A 12,198-nucleotide genomic window follows, 5' to 3' on the forward strand; every position below is an offset into this window, starting at 1 on the left:
ATAATCTTACTGTTTCACCCCTCAATGTATTTTATCCTTAAAACACATAGCTTCCTATAAATGATATTTCATTGAGCTAATATAATCACTGAAACAAGAGCTCTTCCATTTATCTCTAGTAAGCCAAGCTCGAAGGAAATCATCGTTTCACTTCTCTGTCTAGATAGAAGCTATAGATTCCATATCTATGTTTAGCGCTCCCACTCAATTGTACTATCATGTTCCCAAAATGTACGTATCACCCTGACCAAAAAGTAGGCTTAACTAACAAATCAAAGAACATGAATAACACTCTTGAGATTGAACCTAAGCATGTCAGGATTAAGATCTTTTGATCTAAGATCAACCAGTGATATTGACTTAGAAAGATACAACGGTAAGGTTATAATATCTTTACCAAGATCAATATCGGTCCCAGTCCAATGTATACTCCATACATCCGAAACTAGCATAATTTGCCAATGTTCTGGAAAGAACATAACACTTATCCAAGGTATAAGTATACTTTATTGCTGATTATCACATCAGTCTAAATCCAATCACATTCCACTGTGTTGACATCGCTGTAATTGTGAATAACTATATGTTCTGGACTTAACAGATTTTGTATATATTAAACCATAAACATAAAAACTACATGTAAACATAAATGATTTCTAATCTTTTATTGATAACAAATAAGATTAGATTGAAAAGGGTTTTATTTAGGGCATAAAATCCCAACAGTAATATAGTCCAATTTTCAAGACTAATTTTATGTAAAGTGTTGCTCAATATGTACCATGGCTACATAAAATTTTCTTTCTTTCTTTTAATTTTTTTTTCTATTAATAAAAATTACGTTTTACCAAATTTAATGTAAAGTGGGACCATAGTGGGAAACTTTATTTTAACTAATGGAGTATTTTTTATAAGAAAAAGTGTCAAATCTTACGCGTATGAGAGAAATGATAAAAAAGATAATATTTTAAAATGACGTGTGTATTTTGACAACTATAGATGTTGCCCCTATTGAAAATGCTCTTATGAAATGCTAGACAAAGTGGCTTTTAGCATTTCTCATTTGTATATTCTTCTTTTTATCTCTTTTATATGTATGCTATCCTCTTCTGTGCAAATGACTTTTGTAACTTTATTAGAGTTTCTCTAATATTGCTAATGTGAAAGTAAAATACTATATATATATATATATAAGATGAATGTGCTATTCTTCCTATATCCAATTAGTTTTGAGATGAAACTCCATGCACCTTAGCCACTTTCATTCCAGATTCTATCAGAGTCAAACTAAACTCTAATCAGTATTCGATAGCCAAAAGAGCCAAAAAGATGAGCCATAAAAGAGCCGCTTGTGATCCGTTGTGAGCCTAAAGTGCCGTCGGTCCAAAAAGATGAGCCAAACTAAAAAAATTACGATGTCTCTCTTTTAGATTTCTTTTGAGACCTTTCGACCAATGTGTGCCAATTTCCAGTGTTGGGGTTGTTGCCCTATTTCAAAATCTATAAATTTCTTGATGTGTACACTCACAAATTTCCTGATTTTGCCTTGTCAGATTCTTTTAAATGTCACATTCGGCTTTGTGATCTCTTAAAGGTCGTTCTTTATACCCACACTTTTTAAGTCTAAGTGTGAGAAGGATGTATTTAAGTTAGTCTCACAACTACAATTTTACATTTTAGTGACACTATTTAGTGACACTATTTAGTGACATGCAATTTTGTGCATGTCACTAGAGTTGGGAGTGATTTTTAGTGACATGCACAATTAGACTCTAATCAATCTTTGTTAATCTCCTACAATGTGGACCACTAAACATTTGAAGTGTCACTAAATAGTGAAATCTATTTTTTATAATTTTTATTAAATGAAAAATACTGACTTATGGAGACGCACCCCACGGGATTGTAAAAACATATCCCAACATATATGGGGTGTCACTAAAGCAAATTTATAAATTTAAATAATATTTATCTTATTTATATTAAATGTAGCCCACAGCTCAAGGTGGGCTGACCATAATAACAATTAAATTAATTTTTTTTCTCTAGCAATATAGAATGTTTTTTTTTTTAAAAAAAAAGAAGGATAAAATGCTTAATTACATTGAAAGAAATCCTAGCATATAGCTAGAAAATAGAGAGACAGATGTTCATCTTTCTCCCTATCGTCCCTCTTCATCTTTCTCCCTCTTCGATTGTCCCTCTTCTTCTTCTCGTTTTGGGCCGCAACTATTCATCTCTCCTCCAGCGAACGATGACGTAGCTCCACAGATTTCTGATGTCTGCGCTAGTATCCTCAAGCTCATGGACTTCAACCTAATTCCCTCTGCCTCTTCCACTGAGTCGAATGTCTTCTATTTGAAGATGAAGGGCGATTATCACCGTTACTTGCCTGAGTTCAAGGTCGGTGATTAGAGGAAAATCGCCACCGAGCACACCATGATCTCTTACAAGGCTGCTCAGGTACAATAATTTCTCTTTGATTTTAGGGTTTTTAACTAATTAATTATTTTCTAACCGAAATCGACTCTAATCGAATTAAAATTCAACTCATACCTAATGATATCGACAATCCGATTAGAAATTTCACAATTGCGTTTCAATTTTGTGTGAGGTTTTTCTTTTTGCCTTGTTTTATTTGCATTTGCAAATTAGGGAAAGTTGGTTTATGTTCTAATAATAATAACTCAGTTGTTGTTTTTGTGATCGAAGGATATAGCAGTTGCCGATCTTGCATCTACACATCCAATTAGGTTGGGGCTAGCGCTCAATTTCTCAGTGTTTTACTATGAGATTCTCAATAAATTTGATAAAGCTTGCACCTTGGCCAACACAGGTACTTTCTTTCAACTCAAATCATAATTTCACATGTTTTCTTCGTTAGGCCACTGCGTAGAATGTTATGTGATTATTAATATAATATTTTTATTATTATATATTTTTTTTTTAAAAAAAATATGTGATCAAGTTCAGTGTTTTTAATAATTGTATACGACTCGGCTACAACAAGATTAAGACTTGAAGGGATGGGTGCTACGATTCTTTTGGGTCACCCCCACTTTGCCTACCTTATTTTTGCTAAAATCATTATTAGCGTGATATGTGCTCAATTGGCTTGTGTAATTTGAATCTCATCTGCGGTACTGATTCCGGTTATGGTCACTTTTGAAGCTCGAAGTGAATTTGAATTTTTTTAGCCTTTTTTATTTCCAATATTGTATTGTAAACACAGAGTATATTGTTTGTTTAATGAATTTTGATTTCAGGTTTTGGCCGGGATTGAGGAGGCAATGTTTGGATTTGATAATTTTTTTTTGCTGTATTGTTCATGCCAATTTCTCGGTTGTAGTCATATTTTTTTTTACTGTTATTGTATTTTGTTTATGTATTTTATTTAAATTATACTTGTATTTTTTTTAAATCACTTACTCTGTATTAATAACTACTATTAATTATTATATAATTATTTTTGTGTATTTTTTTTTTATTAATTTAGATGTATTTATATTACTTATATAAAATCTGAATGTATTTATATAATTTGTAATTTAAATTGATAATTATACCCATTTAAATTCTTAATGAATCAAATTAAATATTATTTTTTTTAGAAAAATAGTTAGTATAGTGACATTTTTTGTGTGTCACTATATCTCCAAACATATTAAAAAAAATGGATATAGTAACACTTCATGTGTGTGGCTGTTACCTTTTTAGTCTGACAAAATCTGACTCTATATGCCTATATAGTGACACACAGAAAGTGAATGGAAAAGGTTTGAGTGACACGTGTGAAGTGTCACTAAAAATTGTCTTTCTAGTCACCCTCATTAGTGACGCGCGTTGAAGTGATACTATACACTTTTGGAGTTACTCAATGTGTGTCATTAAAACCCAATTTTTTAGTACAAAAAACAGCTACTTTTAGTGAAAACTTTTTAGTCACAACATAAATTTTTTGTGACTAAATGTGACTTTTGGTCACAACAAAAAACTACTTGTGATTAAAACATAGTATTTAGATACAAATTGTCACTAATTTACTTTTAGTCAGAACAAGTATTGTGACTAAAAACCACATTTAATTACAACAAATTGTAATTTTTGTGACCAACCACAGACTTTTTAGTCACAACATAGGAATGATAGTTAATAATTAGTCACAACTTTTTTACTTTTAGTCACGTTGTGACTAAAAATAAGATTTTTTGTAGTGAGTAGTGACTCACATTGCTAATGTGTAAAAATAAAATACCATATCTAAAATAAATAAGCTACACTTCTCATAATCAATTAATTTTAAGATGAAAATATATACTGTTGGAATATATTTTACCAGGATCTAGATTTACTAACAAGTATGTTTTTAACATCCTAATATGAATTACTAAAACGATGAAAATAAACACATAAAAGGTATGAGAAACCTTACAGTGGTTGCAGCGGAATTAAATGACTCCTCCCACTCAAATTTTTAACCTTTGTACCCTTTCTGTAGCAGAGTATCACCAAGATCTGAGCCCGATTCTCCTTTTTATTGATTGGATTCTTCACAGTCTTACATACTATGATTGAGGACAAACTTGTTATGTGTGGTCATGTACTCAATCACTAATGGTTGAATTTTGATTTGTGAAGAAGGCTATGGTATTTCAAAAATTCAAGAGGAAGAAGAAGGAATAGGTCTCATGAGAAAGCTAGGTTTTTAGCTTTGGAGGCATTAGTTGGATGATGAGACCTTAGCTATCCTTTTATACTAATTTCCATAGGGTTAGGGTTGATTTATTTTGGAATAAAAAATTGATAAAAATAGAGTGAAAAACCCCTTTGATGGCCGACCACTTAATGGGCCCCACAATGGTTTGGGTTTTGTCATTTTTCTCAACTATTTTATCTATTTTTCACAAATACCACTTTTTGCAACTTCAACCCTATAAATGCCAAAACTATTTATTTAATAATTAAAATAATTATCAAATAAAATTGTCATTTATAATATTTTTAATTAGACTCCACAAAGTCTCTTAATTAATAAATTAACCCTAAAATACCAATTCTTCACAATTAAGCCATAACATAGTAAAAATTCATAAACTAGACATAGTCTAATTTAAGAATTAAAATTGATTAATTAAAATCAATTAATTGAGTCTTACAAGTAGTTTATCTCAACTAGTATGGGGACCATGGGCCTATATAATCGAGTTTTCAATAAGAAGATCTAGAATTTACCAAGTAAATTCACTAACTTATTAATTCTTCGTTGAACCACTATAGAACTGGAATTGCACTCTCAGTTACATAGAACGCTCTATATTTTCCACGATATAGATACCCTATCAATTATCCATTGTTATAATCCCAATAATCAATGATCCTCTATAGATGATTTACATTGCATAGGGACAAAATTACCGTTACACCCTTTCAATGTATTTTATCCTTAAAACCCTTAGCCACCTATAAATGATATTTTAGTGAACTAATATAATCACTAAAATGAGCGCTCTATCATTTATCTCTATTTAGCCAAGCTCGAAGGAAATCATCGTTTTACTTCTATGTTCGGATAGAAGCTATAGATTTCATATCTATGATTAGCTCTCCCACTTAATTGTACTATCGTGTTCCCGAAATATACGTATCACCCGGACCAAAAGGTAGGCTTAGCTAACAAATCAAAGAATACAAATAATACTCTCAAGATCGAACCTAACCATCTCAGGATTGAGATCATTTGATCTAGGATCAACTAGGTGATATTGAATTGAATAGATCTTACAGTAAGATTATCATATCTAGTTCAAGTTCAATATCGGTCCCTTCCGATGCATACTCCATACATCCAACCCAAGCTTAATTTAACCAATGCCCTAGAAATGACATAGCACTTATCTAAGGTGCAAGTAAACTACGTTGTACATTATCATATCAGTTAAACCCTGTGTACTGATAAATCTAGGAATACATTTAATCACGCAATCTTGATTACTTTCCACTGTGTTGACAACACAACAAACAAGAATATCAGTGTGATAAGGGCTTGGATGAATTTATTAATCAAATAAGTAAATAGATGATCACATGAACCAAATAACGCATTAAATAAGTAATGAAATTAAATCTATTTATTTATTGATAATTGAATAGAGAAAATTACATTGAAATAGAATTTTACTTAGGGCACAAAGCCCAACATATACACTTTACCCATTTACATTTCAACTTCAAACAAACTTGACTCAATTAGTAGGTATAAAATTTTTCAGATTTGTCTTTATATAAATAATAGTACCACAAATAATTATACTTCGCGGACACTTATTTCATTTAATTATTTTATTTGACTTGTGAAACATTGGCAATTCGGCATGATACTTAAGGAACCGAATTATGATATAGGTCATTAAGAAACTTGTTTTTACGTACTGTATGAGCTACGCATATATATTCCAAGTTCAAATTTATCTACATGATTAATTAATGTACATAGATAAATATAATTTATCATACTTTTATTCGTACAATCTTATTGCTCATAACGTAGTAGTAATCATGATATTCATGCTACATTTACTTGACTTTAGAGGTTTAAGAAGAAGGAAGCACGTGAAAATAATATAACTATATGGAAAGCTGTTGAATTGTTGTTATATGATAATTATATGAAAAAATAATAAAAATTTGTAGAATGATAATTACATGTAGATAGCAATTATTGGTGTGACGTGGATCAATGACTTCATCCTTTTGTTTGCTTTAGAGGCGGCTGCCCAATTGCCAACGTTTTCTTTTCATTTACTCTTTAAAAGAGTACTATTTATGACTGTTCCTTCATACATAGGAGACATTTCAAATTTTCAACACACTTGCCCAACGTGGACAAAAGAATGTTTAGTTGATGGATCTTATAATATTAGACAAAAGCCATAATAAAAACAAACTAGTTGGAATACCAATATATACTTATCCAAAACTTAAAATTAATGTTAAAATAATAATAATAATTCGACCCTTCTAAAAGAAAAAGGTCGACTAAAGAGAAAAACGATAAATGTTCAATAGAATTAATGTTATGTAGGACCCAATCAAACTTTTGACTTTTCAAAATTTGTGTTAAATGATTTCGTGATGTAGATAATTTTATATTAAAAGATACCAAAATTATAATTAGGCTTTCCAGCTGTGATTTCACCTGCTCCCATCACTTCTTCATATATAGATGCATAATTTGATTGTTCCTTGTAGGACTTTGGCACTTGCAAACCATTTTCCACACACATACTTGACAATCATAATTGAATTGAGTGTGACTTGTGTTTGTGTTAATTACTCCATAATTACTAAATATAATTGCTTCTAACATAAATGATCAATAAATTTATAAATAAAAATAAAATTGAAGGGTCCCACAATCCACTAACAGAAAAAAACTATTCAGATTATGTTGTCTCCCAACATCCTGCCAGAGAGGATATGAACTTTTCGAAGGCCCTCTTCAATACCAACAACCTGAAAATTCTTTTATACAAGTTGTTATTGTTATATTATTTTATATAATATAATATTTAGATTAAATAATTAAGTTGTAAATAATTAAGTGTGACAAAGTATTAATTTTGTCAAATTGTAACATACATTATGGAGTTACAAAATGTATGTAGAATGATCACAAAATAGGAGTTGCAAATCTTTTAAATTGATGATCACTTGAATATGTAACTCTCATCTCTTTTTCACTCTTAAATTAGTAAAAGATGTTACTAATTATTTATGAATGTGAATGAATGATAGCTATTAAAAATATAGTTGTTGGAGACTTGATTTATTCATTTATAAGGTGTATAAATGGTTCAAAATCAAGTGGGAATGATTTGGAACACTTTGGAAAAGAATTGGCCAAAGCTGAAAAAATGGTAACTAGTAACTAGTTACTGTTTTTTTCAGCATATTATTGCCCACGTTTTTGAAAGTTTGAGAGCCTTTGTAACAGCCCAAAACTCCTCCAAATCACCCAATTAATAACATAAATGCCCAATTTATGATTGGTAACATCCAAGGGCTTTATGGTGATCATTCATGTTCATATGAGAGTGAAAACTCTATAAATAAAGGCCATATTGTTCACTTGCATAAGAAGTGGTTGAAACCATTTGTTGTGGTTAGAACCTTGTGAGGATATGCTCATCCTTAGACACTAGGCTGAGCATATGAGGCTTGATAAATCCTTAAGAGCATTTCTAGAGTTTCCCTAAGTGTCCATATGAGGGAGGAAATGACTTTTAGGACAAAGGTCCTTGAGCCTTGGTCAAGCTTTTTGTGTGTTATCCTTCTTCTTCTCTAGATTTCTTGTAATCTTGATGAAATACTTTTATTTGTATTTTGAGTATTTTGATTGTAATCCTCCTATTCTCTCTTGTAATGAGAATTTTTCCAACAATCTAAAAGTCATTTATGTGGCATATTCTTCTTTCTAAAAGACATGCCATAGAGGTCAAACAATCAAAGAAAATTATTCATGGGGGAGAGCATCAATCAAGATCATGAGAAGAAAAATAATGTGGTAAGAGTTTCAAGCCATCCATGAGTAAGCATGGTGGATTTATTTTGTGATATACTATTTATTTGATTATAATATATTTACATATTCATATGATGAGATATGATATTTTGGTATAAAGTTTTTACATGTTAATATATATGATATGTGTATATTATATTATTATATATAAAGTGATATATAATATTATAATTGAGATTATAACATATTATTATATGTATATATATGAGAGAGATATATATATCATATAATATGTGACATATGTGAGTTATATGTATATTATATGATGAGCATGAGATATAATTACATATATATATATTTGTGAGAATAAATATGTAGAAATTGTGATTTCTATATACATGCATATATGATATATATTATGTGTATATGATATATATTGTGTATATGCATATTATTGTATTTGTATGTTATATATATAATATGTAACATATATATATTTAATTGTGGAATTAATATGATAGTATGGTAACATATATACAATATTAATTAATATAAAATTATTTGAGAGTTATAATTTTATGGGAGTTATATATTAATTTTGTGTATTAATATATGTATATAAATTATCATATTAATATATGTACTATATGGTATGATAATGGAGATGATGATAAGAAAAATGTGTTCATTCTATCATTATTATTGTGAAACTATATTATGATTAAAGATAGTTACTTGGAAATGAAGTTCCATTTTGGTGATAATAATCTCATTTTATGAGATAAGAAAAAGTGAACTATGTGAGTTACACTTTTTTGTGTTTGTTCATTTCATAGCAAGAGCATAGTGATCAAAGTGGATCTATATTGTAAAATGAGCTCATACAATTGGAAGGACAATTTTAGACTCAAAGAAAGTTGATCATTGTGGATTCAAATAATGAGATAAAAGATTATAAAATTGGAGAAGCAATTTTGAATCTTAAAAGTAAAGTGGTGAAACAAAATTGATGAGAAGTAATTTTGTTAACTTTGGACTAATCTCAATGAGGAGATAACCATAAAATTGAAGAAGCAATTTTATCATTATGTGAATTTTGTGTTATCTATTAACAAATTTTAAGTATAATTTTGTTAATAAAGGACAAATAATGGATAAAATATTCTATTAATTTGTAAGTGGTATTTGGAGAGATTATCATGTGATATCGAAAGGTTCATGATAATTTTGAGTGCACGTTATTTTGAAAGATAATGTGTAGAGAACAAAATAAAATAAAGAGATTTATTTTAAAGTGATATGTGGTATTTTAACTTTATGGTCAAATGTGGGGGTGAGATTTGAATATAATCAAATTTGTTGAGAAATTATTGATTATATATGTGGTTTTGAGTTTAATATTCTAAATTAATGTTTAATTTTGATATGCTTGATATTAAAATTATTGAGAATTTGAGTTGTGTGAAAATTAATCTTTTATGATTGAATTTTCAAAGCTTAAGTACTTAAGGAGAAAAGTGGTCACAAAGTGAACACTATATATTTTGGCTAGCATGATTCGTTTGGAATCAAAAGTGTGAGGTTAACAAATCGCTTAATCTTCATACAAGATTAAAGCATGAATTTCGAGGGATGGGACTTAAACTCCCTTAGCGTTTTGCTCATTGATGGTAACCTATCTTAACACTAGTAAAAATCTAGTCTTAAGTTCAATAGGTAATAACAAGTCAATAGAGTGAATGTGGTACTCAATTGTCCCATCTATGGATGAGTACATGTGGTGAAAATTGATGGTTAAAACTGAAAGGTTTTTTAATGGAGCTTAAGCTTGAGAAAACTCACTTAAGCTTAAGAAAGTGTCTAAAGTGTTGTGAGACACTAAAACTCCACCTATATGGACTAGGGGTGGTGCCGCCTCTTATGAGAATTGGGAGTTATTCTCTAGAAAGTCCATGAATTGGATTTGTGCACATGGCCATTAACGGTGCAAAAGCAATCCACAAGGTTCTTGAGTGAACATATCAAATGTGTGTGTGTTATCATCGGTTTGTTATCAAGAAATAGTGGTTCAATGCTACGGCAACCAAAATTTCGATAAATTTTGTGGTAATTACACTAAGGTAAAATTCAAGTCGAAAGACATTTTACACTATGCACAAATGCAATGGTTTCTATTAGAGTGAAGTTATTTAATCAAGTGGGGGAATATTATATTACTCCATAATATAATGTTTAATTGATTAAATAAAATGTTGTGTTACAAAATTATTTGCTACAAATGAGATCTTATTTAATCTAGTGGGGGAATGTTATATTATTTTATATAATATAATATTTAGATTAAATAATTAAGTTGTAAATAATTAAGTGTGACAAAGTATTAATTTTGTCAAATTGTAACATACATTATGGAGTTACAAAATGTATGTAGAATGATCACAAAATAGGAGTTGCAAATCTTTTAAATTGATGATCACTTGAATATGTAACTCTCATCTCTTTTTCACTCTTAAATTAGTAAAAGATGTTACTAATTATTTATGAATGTGAATGAATGATAGCTATTAAAAATATAGTTGTTGGAGACTTGATTTATTCATTTATAAGGTGTATAAATGGTTCAAAATCAAGTGGGAATGATTTGGAACACTTTGGAAAAGAATTGGCCAAAGCTGAAAAAATGGTAACTAGTAACTAGTTACTGTTTTTTTCAGCATATTATTGCCCACGTTTTTGAAAGTTTGAGAGCCTTTGTAACAGCCCAAAACTCCTCCAAATCACCCAATTAATAACATAAATGCCCAATTTATGATTGGTAACATCCAAGGGCTTTATGGTGATCATTCATGTTCATATGAGAGTGAAAACTCTATAAATAAAGGCCATATTGTTCACTTGCATAAGAAGTGGTTGAAACCATTTGTTGTGGTTAGAACCTTGTGAGGATATGCTCATCCTTAGACACTAGGCTGAGCATATGAGGCTTGATAAATCCTTAAGAGCATTTCTAGAGTTTCCCTAAGTGTCCATATGAGGGAGGAAATGACTTTTAGGACAAAGGTCCTTGAGCCTTGGTCAAGCTTTTTGTGTGTTATCCTTCTTCTTCTCTAGATTTCTTGTAATCTTGATGAAATACTTTTATTTGTATTTTGAGTATTTTGATTGTAATCCTCCTATTCTCTCTTGTAATGAGAATTTTTCCAACAGTTATTGGAACGATCTAATACAGTTGCCATTATAAAGAATGACAGTATTATGTCTATATACAAGCACTAAGAAAAAGCTGAAAGCCCACTATCAATATATAAATAGAACCATCATTGCTAAAAAAGGAGATACAGAATAATATATAATCATAGCAATAGCCAAAAGCAAAACAACAAATAATTAAAAACCATCCATTTTGTAGTACGTACATTTATATATATATAAATATCATGGTGTAAACAAAAGTGTTGAGCATTCAGAAATATATCTATATCGATTCGACCAAATTTCAAAAATTGAGTACTGTGAGGACCGATGTTGTATGGTATAAAGTTAGGAAAATAACGTTCTTATATATTAGTTGCATTACCAATCATGCAGTGAAAAAGAAAGTCTATGTTTAACATTTTTCTTTCTAATTTGAGTTGATTAGCCAATTAGATTAGAATTGCAAAAGTAAACCGAGGGCA

The 12,198-nt window shown here is 29.8% G+C and overlaps 1 protein-coding gene across 1 annotated transcript; it reads left to right on the forward strand.

Annotated features, from left to right (window-relative positions):
- The first annotated feature begins 1,117 nt into the window (after positions 1-1,117).
- LOC133031353 (14-3-3-like protein G-BOX factor 14 kappa) lies at positions 1,118-2,923 on the forward strand. The gene is made up of 3 exons (XM_061104838.1): positions 1,118-1,126; positions 2,128-2,403; positions 2,713-2,923. Exons 1-3 carry the CDS (start codon positions 1,118-1,120, stop codon positions 2,860-2,862), a joined length of 435 nt encoding a protein of 144 aa, XP_060960821.1. The 3' UTR covers positions 2,863-2,923.
- Positions 2,924-12,198: the final 9,275 nt, after the last annotated feature.

This window comes from Cannabis sativa, chromosome 9, assembly GCF_029168945.1.
Source record: "Cannabis sativa cultivar Pink pepper isolate KNU-18-1 chromosome 9, ASM2916894v1, whole genome shotgun sequence".
Taxonomy (NCBI): Eukaryota; Viridiplantae; Streptophyta; class Magnoliopsida; order Rosales; family Cannabaceae; genus Cannabis; species Cannabis sativa.

Bases quoted from the DNA above. Each gene is read 5' to 3' on its own strand.
- LOC133031353 (XM_061104838.1), top strand. The intron at 2,404-2,712 runs GTCGGTGATTAG...TTGTGATCGAAG, and splicing joins GTTACTTGCCTGAGTTCAAG to GATATAGCAGTTGCCGATCT.